The 12882-nt window shown below is 40.8% G+C and overlaps 1 protein-coding gene across 2 annotated transcripts in view; it reads left to right on the top strand.

Annotated features, from left to right (window-relative positions):
- LOC133122682 (RNA-binding protein 20-like) overlaps positions 1–11923 on the top strand; it is a 46403-nt gene extending 34480 nt beyond the window's left edge. The window contains exons 6-14 of one of the 2 annotated variants that reach the window (XM_061232776.1): positions 2600–2743; positions 3047–3178; positions 4099–4178; positions 4450–5068; positions 5392–5484; positions 6305–6866; positions 7045–7158; positions 8000–8121; positions 9887–11923. In XM_061232776.1, coding sequence (XP_061088760.1) covers positions 2600–2743; positions 3047–3178; positions 4099–4178; positions 4450–5068; positions 5392–5484; positions 6305–6866; positions 7045–7158; positions 8000–8121; positions 9887–9958 — 1938 coding nt within the window. In that variant the 3' untranslated portion in view covers positions 9959–11923. Of the gene's footprint in view, positions 1–2599; positions 2744–3046; positions 3179–4098; positions 4179–4449; positions 5069–5391; positions 5485–6304; positions 6867–7044; positions 7159–7999; positions 8122–9883 lie in introns of both variants that reach the window. The other variant, XM_061232775.1, reaches the window with a different exon arrangement.
- The last annotated feature ends 959 nt before the right edge of the window (positions 11924–12882 follow it).

The following is a 12882-nucleotide window of genomic DNA, read 5'->3' as shown; positions in this document are numbered from 1 at the left end:
AGTTTTTCAAGTGATTTATGTCATGAAGTCTATATTACCATGTATTGAAATGTTTGAGGGGTACATGGTTTATTTTAGTCTCCTCTTACAGGGCCAAGCCTGCAGTGACCTCTGCTGTAGCCTATGTTCTTTCAGTGACTTTAGTCTGCTATGAGGCCGGTAATGGAATCACTTTCATGTCTGAAATTGTCAAAGCGGCTTCTCGGCCAAAAGCAATGAAATTGGTTCGTACACTAAGTCAGACATGGAGGATTAGGACTGTGCTTAGATCTTCACCGCAGGAGATCAGTGGCATGTTGCCCTAATATACTGTCATTTTATTTAATATATTTAATTCAAAATACTTTTTAATTGAGATGAAGCATTTCTAAATAACTATTTATTTTTATATATTCCTTATACTGTAACGTTAGTGCAGTTGTTCATATGCGTATTATATTTATGACTAAATGTGATACTGAACATCATATTAATTGTTGGCAGTAGTTTGTTGTACTGTCAAAGTTAATCTGCTTAAATTTTCAATTTTTCACAGTAGCCTAGTGTGAGTCCAAGTCCCCCGAAAAATTATAACCTGTTCAATCAAAACCACGCAATCATCCCTGTAATAATGCAGCGTATTTCAGAAAGGTGGGGTCTGCACTTATCTTGATGGTTATAATAATCCTTGAAGTCAGTATCTACCTAATAAAAATCTGATCTGATTGGTATTCATGCATCATAAACGTTAACGTTCGCTAGTTACTGCCTTTAGTTAAGAGTATCGATAATTGTAAAAAAATAAAAAAATTGCACAATATGTCGATTGACTGCATTTTTGGTAGCATACCAAAGTAAAATATGACAACGGATCAGCTAAATGTAACTTAACGTTTGTCATATTAAGAAGAAACTAGAGCTTTAGCTATCGCTAGGTAGCTAGCTCTGGTAGTAAATTGGAATAAATTAAAACATATTAAAAATGTAATATTTAGGTAGCTATAATAAGTTAATACGACGATGCAACGTTCTGCTAGACAATACATTCAGAAATGTAACATTACCCTAACTTTCAATGGTCAGAAATATCTTTTCCTTTGTATGCCATATATCTGGTTCACATAGCCTACCCAGCACGCTCAAAAGTGGTAAGTTAGGCAACAAGGCTCTGTTCACTGTAAAGGGCTGATGCGATCAGGTCAATCAATAACAGTATTTATTTAGGAAAAGCCTGGTTGTGGACTCAAAATGAACAACCGCAGAAATCCGTGACTATGACAAGGTAACGAAACCTAACTTAACACTGATCACGTCCACGCATTTTACACAGGAAAAAAAGAGCCAATGCAGGAATTGAAATGCAGGGGAAGGTAGGTAGCCTATACACTGCGTTCTGTAAACACAGCCATTCCAATGTCTTAGATTGGCCGAGCTACATTGTACATGACCCAGACTTGAACCACAACAAAATAAGTAAACTTGTGGCATAATTTATGTTTCTTGATGATAATATTTAACGTTAACGTTAGGCAAGCCTACACAAACGTTGATTGCGAGATTCAAATAGCGCTTAAAAGTGGTAAGAGATCCCCTCCCTTTGTTTGAACTTGAATGCTAAGACTAGGGCACTAGACCTTCATCACAGATGGTTCCATGTAGTTGTACCACCTACCTATGTGTAAATATTTTCACAACGTAAGGTTAAAAAGTGCCGCATGTCGCAGCATGACTAGGAACATGGCACGCGAGGCTGGGTTGACTGCCTCTCCTGTTTCTGTATCTCGCTATGCTGTAGATGTTGTAATTCTGTAGCAGGCTCAGAATTGTCACCGCAGAATTCCCTGTGTAAACTTTGACCCCGCCACACTGACTCTTGGGGATGCAGGCCCCAGAGTGTCCAGGCAGATGTCCCTGTCTGTAAAGCTGCTTGAAGAGTCCGTTGTCACATCGATCCTGCTTTATATGACACATTGTGTGTGGGAGTGACCTGACTGATCTTTGTTATTTTGGTTAAGGCTGCCTTGCATGTTCAGGGGTTGAAGGGGTCAATTCATTAGACAAAAACAAAATATTTTCTTGACCCCTGTCACTGGTTGTCTATTAAGATATACAGCATGATGGGAGCTGTGGAGTGATAGGGGTTCTTATACTTCAGGGAGATTACAGACAAAACATGTACTTGGCTGATTTGTTTTATTAACCAAAAAAAGAAAATCACCCTCATGACCCCCTTTCTTGTTCACGTAATGCAGCCAGGGGAGGAAAAGCTAGGGTCTACATCGGGGTCCATTCAGGCATCTATGCATGGACACATGCTCAAAACTTGCAGCTGTTATTGTATCTGAGATTGACAGATGCATAATAATGTGATTTCAAGATTCATTATCAAATTGGGTCATTAGTGGTGATACAGAAATGTGAAGTTCTTAGTCTATTTACATCCAATATCCAAAGTATTGGCATAATATACACTCAGTGAGCACTCTATTAGGTACTTATTTGACTTATTTTTTAGACTTAGAAAGTCTTCTGCTGCTGTAGCCTATCCTCTTAGAGGTTTGATACATCACACCAGTGTCACAAACTACAATGTTGTTCTGTTGATTCTTTTTAAACATAGTTCCCGCTGAGGAAGTCAGGTCCAGGGCGAGTTGTCCACATCTGCAATCTCCCAGAGGGCAGCTGCACAGAGAATGATGTCATCAATCTGGGGCTTCCATTTGGAAAAGTCACCAATTATATTCTCATGCGCTCCACACATCAGGTAATGATAGACATTAGCGTAGTGGGGTGAAGGGGGGCAGTTTTGATTGGTCTAAATGTTCCAATTGCTCCAATTATTGGCATTGTATTTATTTTACTATTAAGGGTCATTACAATTATAATGTCTAAAGCATTGTATCTGTGTCACATTCTGTCTTGGTCTTTGAAGGTGCACCTTAACTCTGTCTAATCTTGTCTCAATATTTTTGTGGATTTGTTTGGCTCTTAATTGTGAATTTTGTCAGGATAGTGGTTTCTGAGCCTTGTTTAAAAAAAGCCTCACATGAACACTTTTTTTTAAAAGGCCTTTTTGGAAATGGCTTTTGTTGAGGCTGCCCAGGCGATGGTGAAATACTATCAGCTTAATCCAGCCACAATAAATGAACAGAAGCTTCTGATCCGGATGTCAAAGCGATACAAGGAGCTACAGCTGAAGGTAGGCTTGCAGCTGCACTGTCAGAAAGTATTATTCAAGTTCATGTTCTGTAATTCAAGTGCTTTCCTGGGATGGTCAACTTAATTTATGAATGTGCAGAGTAATTTTGGTCAGGTAACCGTGTTGCGCCTGCACTTCCCGGTCACGACTGCTGTCTCTTCTGGCCTCACGGTGGTGGAATGACCTTCCTGTCAATCTGATTAATCTACAAGGGTTGATGTTTACTTATGTGATCACTCTACCACTTGGAAATGTAATTCCCTCTAAGTTGTGGTTTTGCACTTTATTACATGTCGCTCGTCAAATGCCAAATTACTTTAATGTAATGTAATACAATGGAACTCTTGCTGCAGCAGCTGACCATGGTGGAACTATATACTTAACCAATCACATACACGCATTACTGCATGTCCTTATACTCAACCAATCACACACACTCATCACAACATCTTCTCATATTCCGACAGTCACATGTCCACATTACTAATTAAGTGTTTTTTTAAACTGACAGATCTCTCAGTTGCTGTTGATTTCCTGCACTGCCCTTGCATGCTATGTATGCAGTGGCTCACAGAATTGCGCTAACCCTCCACCACCCCAGCTTACACCTGTTGTTTGGGTCTACTTCTAGGTATGGTATTTCTCTCCTTAAGTAGGAGAGATGTATCACATTCCATATTCAGTAAGTAGTGCATGCTAGTATGTGCATACCTGTTGTTTGGATCTGCTTCTAGGTATTAGGGGGTTTTCATATTTCTTTCCTTTAGTAGAGGAGATGTATCATGTTCCCTGCTAAGTAGGTATTGCAAGCTGGTATGTGCACAGAAGTAACTAAAGCATAAAACATAGCATATTCTACATTTTAATATAAAATACATGAGTTGTCCTGACTGAAATGGTTTATTCTTACATCCATGTAGAAACCAGGGAAGGACGTGGAATCAATCATCCAAGATATTAATTCACAGAGGGAAAGGCATGAGAAACAGGAGAGTGAGTGGTAAGAATTTGAAACTGCCCTGGAATATTCTCAAAGCAATATCACATGCTATGGACCATTTTAAAGTTGTTAGCTTTTTATTTTGGTCACTTTCCCTCTGCAAGGCCAAATATACGGGTCTTGCATAAACCATCAAGATCTATTTAAAAACATTAATGCTTGGCAGAACAGAACCGCTTGGCAAGACTTGTTCCTTGGTGGTTTTAGCGTGACTCCGCTTGTGCATGGCTGTTGTTGGTGGTGGTGGTGATGTTGTTTTGGGTCTTTGCAGCTACCCTCCGGAGCGAGTGAGGTCTCGCAGCCCCGTCAGCCGATCTCTCAGCCCCCGTTCCCACAGTCCCAGCTTCACCTCCTGCAGCTCCGCACACAGCCCCCCTGGGCCCAACAGGAATGACCGGAGTAATGGCCTGGGGCCTCGAAACCCGTCCTGGGACTGGTCCTCGCAGGTGTGGCAGGATGAGAGGGACGAAGCCTGCTGGAGGAATGGGGACGAGGACCAGCCGAACGGCCGGCCGCCCGAGTGGAGGAAGGCCTACTTCAAGATGGCGGACAGGGTGAGCCAGCGGACAGTGGAGGACAAGGCAGAGGGCCAGAGGGGGGGCAAGGACAGGTATACCAGGAGCAGCCCCCAGGCCCCGCCCTTCCTGCCGTACAGATCCAACGAGGAGGACTATTACCGGCCGGAGCCCACGTACAAGCCAGAAAGACACCCGAGGCCGGCCTATCAGCGGCACGAGGTGAAGGCGAAGAGGAGGGACACTCCGGAGAGCCACAGATCGCGACACTCCGAGTCGCCGGAGGACCCCAAGACTGCTAAGGACAGGAACCAGACCTCCCCGAACAGTATGAAGAGCAAGACACCAAGCAGGAAAGAGGAAGTTGAGAAAGTGGTGAGAGAATAAAAAAAACAATGCAAACACCATATTTTTACTGAAATGTCTTTTACAAATTGCATTCTTTCCTAAAAACAATTTTAGATTTTAGATGCATGTACATGTTAAAACATCACTTTTTGTGATCCATACATGTGCATGAGCTTTCAAATAATCTACAATAAATCGACCATTGGTTCAACTGCACCCTTGTGTCCATAGAGAATCTTTGGACAGAGCATATTCATGTTGCTTTAGAGAATCTGTGATTGGAACTAAAACAGCTCTTGGCAAAACATAAACATGCATGGAAAATCTGTAAAGTGTTATATGTATTTCAGGGAGAGGAAGTTGAAGAAAAGCAAAAGGACAAGTCACAATCCCTTATGAGTTCCTGTGAAAATGTGGAGCTTGCAGGAGGCAAAGACAGAGAGGTGGGCCACCTGCAGATTCTGTTTACTGGCAAATTATTTATTAGGGCACATCTGGAAAATACAGTAATCAATCAATTCAATCAATCCAAGGAAGCTACTATTCAGGATTCAACGAATAAATATAAACATTGAAACTTCTGCCACAGAATTCATAATACAATTAAGTGGAACTCATGTGAAGAGCGAGCCAGTGGATTCAGTCCAGCATTTATAAAAGTCATTAGCGTAGTTAACAACAAATGTTGATTGAATTCGGTTTATTGCGATGTGGTACTGGAATAATCTGGGGGGAGATATTTTTTAATTGAATGTCAGAATTACTTTTTGGTTTTTAGTAAATACAATATCTTTTTTTGAAGTAGCAGGGGAATGTTAGCCAGTACAATTACTTTATCAGTGGTTATTCTAAAAGCTTAAGTTATTCCCAGGCTTCCTATTGGCATGAACCACAGGACCTGGTTTTTTCGGAAACATTTAAAGAACATTGGCATTTTTAATCATGGAAGACATTACAAAATGTGTGCACAATAAAATACAAAATGAAAATACAAAAATATTGCTATGATGTACACTTCTGTCAAAACTTCCAGCCATGTTTGTGCTTTGCTGCTCACATACGCAAATGCTAACACTAGCATCATCTGTTTATATGTTGAACAGCATTATATATTGTGCTATTTCATGACAAACATCATGAGATCCCGGGCACTCACAACCAGAATGGAATGGAAGTAATTGCTTAATGTAGTCCTGTGAATCCTTGCAGTCTATGCTCCATGCACTGTTGGCATTAGTGATTCTCTATAGCTTTGCTCTCCAGGCAAAAGACTGGGACAGTGGGGAGGAGACAGAGGGGGAGATCTGGTATCCTGGCAACATGGAGGAGCTAGTGACGGTGGATGAGGTGGGTGAGGAGGAGGAGGAGGACTCCATCATTGAGCCTGACCTCCCTGCCGAGCAACAGGAAGAGCCTGGGGAGGCCTCCCAGACGAAAGCCAGCCAGGACCCAAAAAAGGACAGCGTCCGGGATGAGGAAACCGTTGGGGAGGGGAACGGCGTTGTCCTGCCCGGTCTGCAGAAAAGGGCTGACGACATGTCATGCAACGCCAGCACCGAGGACCTGGCAAGCGTTGAGTGGCAGCCTGGCTCTGACCTCAGCGCCTTTCCCATCCCCGCGTTCCAGGCCATCTTGGACGAGAAGTGCGCCTCTGTCACCACGGACGCACCCGTCGGCCAGCTGCCGCAGGAGGCCCTCGCCAATCACAGGGATGCGTGTGGGGGCAGAAAGCCTCCGGACGGTCTGGCTGGCCACGAGACAGGAAGTCTCTCGCTAACCGCCAATGAGGCCCAAAACAAGGATGAACATCCTGGTGAAAGAAAAGGCACGTTTTTATTTTTTTAAGATAGATATTAATTAAAATATCTACTTATAAATTATATCTATTTCAAAACACATTTACTATCTTTTTCTAGTTGTCTATTTTACAGTTTCAAACATTGAAGAAATGATTTTTAAATAAAAGTTTCTTGAATTCACATACTAATTGGGGTTTTTTTTAGATGTTTACAGTACTTCATTTAGACAGTCTGCCAGACAGCTAGGTGCTGAAGCGATAACAGCCCACTCAACAACTTGGGAACAGGAGGTCTTCAATGAGCACAGCATCCCACTGGGTGAGTGTGCTATTAAAAAACATTTTTGCTCTTTTTTTATTATTATTAAAGGGCATCTTGAATATTACTCTGTAAAATTTATGAATTATTCATTCAACTGATGAATGTGAACATAACATCATGTTTAGAAACCCCTTGAATAACTTAATTGGCATTTGAAAAGAGACTATGACACACTTCCTTAATTAGATTTAACAAGCTCACACCAACTGGATGTTTCAAGGCAAATTTATAAATACATGCCATGTTGAACATACACTTTACTTTTTTATTTTTTTACACATAAATTTTTGGGGAGGAGAGATTTATGATATAAGCCATTTCAAACTAAACAGAGTAAACTAAGTTAACAACTAACCTGCATTAACTAAGTGACCTGGTATAGGTGTGAAACCCTGGGACCCAGGGTCACAGTATTCTTGGAATGAGAAGCAATGCAGGGCAGGTTAGATGTCCTGACATGTCTTCACAGAGACATAACTGTCCATCTAACTAATCACCATCTATGTGGTGAAGTGTTACTATGGTTTCATTTGTATTTGAAATACTTAAGTTATGCATTTACAACATAATTGAAACTGACATAACATTGACCTACACGCATACATTTATTTCAGTAGTTTTTATGCATATTCTGCTTTCAACCATAGCGAATAGAGTGATCAAGATGATATTGTTACTTAAGCAGCACAGCAATATATATATATAATTTTTTTATTAATGTATATTTATTTCTAACCTTCTGCTCAATATACTTTAATTTCTTCGCTATAACACAGTTGACTGTGAAAGCTGGTGTCTGTCATTGGCTGTTTATTTATTGTCCTGATTACATGTTCAGGAGTGGAGTTCATCGTGCCTAGGAGTGGCTTTTACTGCAAGCTGTGTGGTTTATTCTATGCAAGTGAGGAGAAGGCCAAGACCACCCACTGTAGGAGTCCGGTGCACTACAGGAACTTGCAGGTGAGCCGTATGCTGACTACGCCTTATGCTGACAAAATATTCTCACAAATTAGACCACAATAACTAGGGGTGGCTGAAATAGTTGGCCCCATAAATGGTTTGATGCAATGGGACCCAGTTCTTGGCCACAGATCCTCCTACTTTGCATAATCGTCATAGTGCTTGGTGGGATAACCCGGTGGAAAATGGGCTAATGTTCCTATAGCATTATATAAATTCCATCATCATCTGCCAATGTCCCAGAAACATTGTGTGAACATCATGTTCTAACTGAAAAATGTAACTGTACATAGCTATAGCCCTCTCAATAAAGGAGAGGCTGCAAAGTTGTAAAAGGTGGACATTATTTCTATGAGCAGAATAGAAGATATTGTTTCAGCCTTGTGGGAGACATCCACAAGACATTTTGTGCTAGCTGTTTTATTTTTTTTAACTTGAAAAGAGAGTTAAAACGTATTGTGTAATTCCTAACAAAAAGTGCTTTTCGTCGTTTATTCCAAACAGCACCAGTGGTTACACTGAATTGTCCCAAGTTTGTTGTTTCTAATGATGTGAGATGGAACTGGAATAATTTCATTTAGCTTTTTAATTTAGTTTAACAAAGAAAAATGTCACCAAGAGGAAAGAAAGATACCAAAGTTATGTCATACAAAGCAATAGAAGGAGAAGTCGATCAGTAACTTGTAACTGAAACCAGGGATGAAATAACACCACTTGGCTCCCATTCCTTGGTCCATGAGGCAAACACTTTCAGTGCAAACGTATGGCCCTCAAAGCACAGGCAATATTACAACTCTCAAAGGGGCTGAAGGAACTGCACTGTAACCTGACCAGACAGCTGAGAACAGTGGGTGAGAGAAAGTGTGGCCCTGTAATCTTCTTGTCTGAAGTGAATTTGACTGACGAGTGAGAGGTGCGGTGAGTGTTACTTTTCAATGGAGGAGCGCTCATCCCCTAGTCCCTGGTGTAAGGCAAGGTCAGAGGCATGGGGACCTTCCAGCTGCCTCAGCAGATCCCAGCACCCCCCTGTACCTCCCTCTGAACCCCCCATACATCCCCCCACCTCCCCCTGGGCCCCCAGTGGACCAGGGCTGGGCTGCGCACATTCTCAGCTGGATTATATTGCTCATTAGTGCTGGAGCCGCAAAGGTCCAGTCGCAGCTGAAACCCAACAGAGGAAATACTCCCTGACATTTTATGGACCGCATTCCAGAGCAAAAAAGCTCAGAAACAGTTGCGCTGTCGGTCAAACCCAGAAGGAGGGGGCGGGCCCCCGTGCGGGAACAGCGTGTTCCTCGTTGCAATGGCAGACCTGTCAGGACCCTCTGGCCGGACTCCACTAGGAGAGGGGCAGCATAAATCATCAGTGATTAACAAGAATTTGGAGAAATGGTCTCTGATCCCTATGCTCATATATTGGCAAAGGTCCTGGACCCATAGAAGGCATCTGCCCATTACATCATTCTACAGTTTCTACACTTTCCATTTCACTCATCTTTCAAATACAGTAAATCCCTGAGAGTGCACTTCCACATACAGTAAGTTGGATAAACGACCTGCAAATACCTAAAAATGCACTATATGGGAGTGGTTTTCTTTCTTATTTGAAAACATATATGTGTTTCTGGAAAGTTGCACATTCTTGATCACATGAAGTGGCTGATTCACAGAGGGACAGTGACTTTTTCAATTGTTTCAGTTTGCCATGTTACATGATAAAAAATGTGTGGTTTATGCCTTTCCTGGTGTCTTCTATCTGCAGAAGTATCTGAATCACCTAGCCGAGGAGAGGATTCACAAGCAGAGCAAGCTCCCTGGACCGGCTTCTACAGAGTAGCCAGGGTCCGGCCCTTTCGCCTGTCTGCAACTCCAGAGGACCCACAACTGGCCCCAAAGTAGAGGCATTTCGCCCAAATGTATCCACAGGAAGTAGTGTGGACTTTGGACGATTCAGCAGGATCATGCACTGAATCTTTAATTAAATTAAAGTAGATATTTTTTTAACAAAGAAATCTATGCCATTCATATGAAGACCAGAAATATCGTTTAAACAATTAAATAAATAAATTATCGTATTTTACTGGGTTAATATTACCTCACAATGGTTTCATATTATGTAACTGAAAGGTACGTGTCTAACATAATGTATGTTACAGGTGATTAAACCCTCTGAAAGTTACTACCAATGTGGATATTAATAGATTGTCATACTTGCTGCAAAGTCTAAGAAGAAACAAGAGGTGAACAGCATATACAAGTACCAAAGTTATGTATGATTTTTTTTTCATGTATTTTCAGATGACGAGGAATTTATTTATTAATATCTGTGTTACATGTTGAATTCTTTTGAATTTTAGAAGCAGCTGAAAACCATTATTATCATTATTATTAATCACACCCAGCCATGTCATATTAGTAGCAACACAAATTTGTTTTTAAAAACGGGATTTCTGAGACTATACTATTTGCTCCTGTTCAGTTTGATTTTTTAGAGTCACTTTGTTACTTCCACAGCAGACCAGGCTTAAGACTTCTAGATGGCCTGTTTTGTTTCTTCCACAGATTGTGATGCTCCACTCTGGCCTTTAGTCAGTTTTTTTCTTTCCTCACATGTTAGGACATCACTCGTAAATGCATCAAAAAAACGATTCACCCAAAGCTTTTCCTAATTATCAAATTTACTTTCAGACTTTAAGCTCCATAGTGGAAACAGGCAGGGATTCAGTCAGTATTGTCCTTAACTTTGACTTAGATAGTGTCTTAATAAACACAATGCGGGGCCAGTTAATTTTGGTGATTTTTGGTGAACTTGCCAATAAAGTATATATAAAAGAAAAATAACATTCATTTAACCATGAGTAGATACATACATTGACTGAGCACTTTATTAGGAATGCCAACCAATTGTGTGGCAGCAGTGCAATGCATAAAATCATGCAGAGCTTCAGTTAAATGTTCACATCAATCATCTGAATAGGGATAAAGTGTGATCTCAGTGATTTTGACCGCGAAAGAATTGAGGCTGTTTTGAGAGCAAAGGGAGGCCCAGTATTAGTATAGAGTAATAATGTGTCAGTGAGAGTATGTAAATACCAGTCTTTTACAGTTTATTTTTGTAGTTTTCTATAAATGTTCATATTTAGTGCCAAATACATGTGCAAAATTGCTCCCCTTCAGCCCTATTCACATGTATAAAAGATGACTAACACTGGCTCATTTGGTCAGGGCTGTTCCATTTCCTCTGAAGTAAGCGGCCATTTTGTTGGCAATTACTGTGATACCCTAATGGTAATACTTGCCTTTTATGTCCCAGAAATAAGGAAATGTTATGTGGTCAGTTCTCATGGTGAACCAGGGTTTGGAGTAAGGGAGTGGGTTGGGGAGTTGGGTATTTGGAAGGTGTCCAAATCTGCTCATGGGAAACAGAATGAATTGTAATATCTGTAATATCTTTAGTAAAATTACTTGTTTGTGGTTTTGTAAATGTTAATGATCAGACATTTATGCAATACGGACACCAAAAACATCCCGGACAAGGGGTTACTGTAAAGATACTTGAACTGGACCATGTATGCTTTTTATTTATTGCAGTTTAATAAATAATAATATGAATAAATGTATTATTATATATTAATATAAGTAAATAATTTTGATCTAAGTGTGTAGTACAGTGCACACTGGATTTTTACATTGTTTTCCTTCTCTTTTATATACTGTGAATACTCTGGGACCCGGTTTTCAGTGGGCTTATAAGTTCATTGTTTTTAAACAAGGGGTGTTCTTGAACACATAAATAAACATTTTGACAAAAGTAAAATGATATGCTTGATTATTGTGTCTGTATTTATTTTACGTATTGTACTCTATTACTCTATTATTTACGTATTTTTACCCAATTGTGAGCCACTGCCTCTTCTCACTCTGCAGTGGACCAGCAATTTTATATAGACACGGGTCAGAGTGTGCTTATCGTGCAGGTATTGTGGACACCCTGTATAGAGGGACCTGCTGGTGCACAGTGTGACAAGACACTCGGCTGCCTGCAATCCCTCACTCTCTGGGTGAAGCTACTGTCAGCCAGCAAGTTAGCACTGGCTGTGTCTGGATTCAATACAGACTAGGATATTATGCCTGTTCTTGATATGTAGTATGGATCATCGTGGCTGGATAAAATACCATTTCTGTAAAGATAAAAATGATTTGGGCTCCTGGGTGAAATATACTATATCTTAAACTAAAACAGTAATGCACCTCATAATCCAAAATGAAACCTGATGAAGCCAGTGCAGACTATGATTGGCAGACAGATGAAATGATACAGTATCATTGGTTATCACATCACCCAGGAAGGAGGGTTTAAGTCAGAGGGATATTATATGCATCATCATGTAAAAGCAACTCCACTGGTTCATTGGATACCTGTGATCATTTGTGCATTCCTTTGGCACAGCAGGTCTTCAGCCCAGATGGTGGATTGCTGAGTGAGAAACAGAAGCTAGCTGTCTGCTAGTGTGCAGCCACCCTAAGTGACAGAGGGCACTGCATCAGCGGGACTGACCTCCAATTGCAAAGAAGATGAGGGCAAAATCTGTCAGTGTTCAACTACCATTCCATCACACCACCAGTAATATGTCAAAGACTATGTAAGCACTTTCCACATTTTCTAACATCTATTGAGCTGTTATTCTTTGCCTTTGAAGGGCTTATATTACCAACAACTGATTAGTTGATTGGCTGACAGGCAAACTCAAACTGCCTCAA

The sequence above is a fragment of the Conger conger genome, chromosome 2 (genome assembly GCF_963514075.1).
Source record: "Conger conger chromosome 2, fConCon1.1, whole genome shotgun sequence".
NCBI lineage: Eukaryota > Metazoa > Chordata > Actinopteri > Anguilliformes > Congridae > Conger > Conger conger.
The sequence above is the reverse complement of the archived record's forward strand: the minus strand, read 5'-3'. Positions and strand labels throughout refer to the sequence as shown.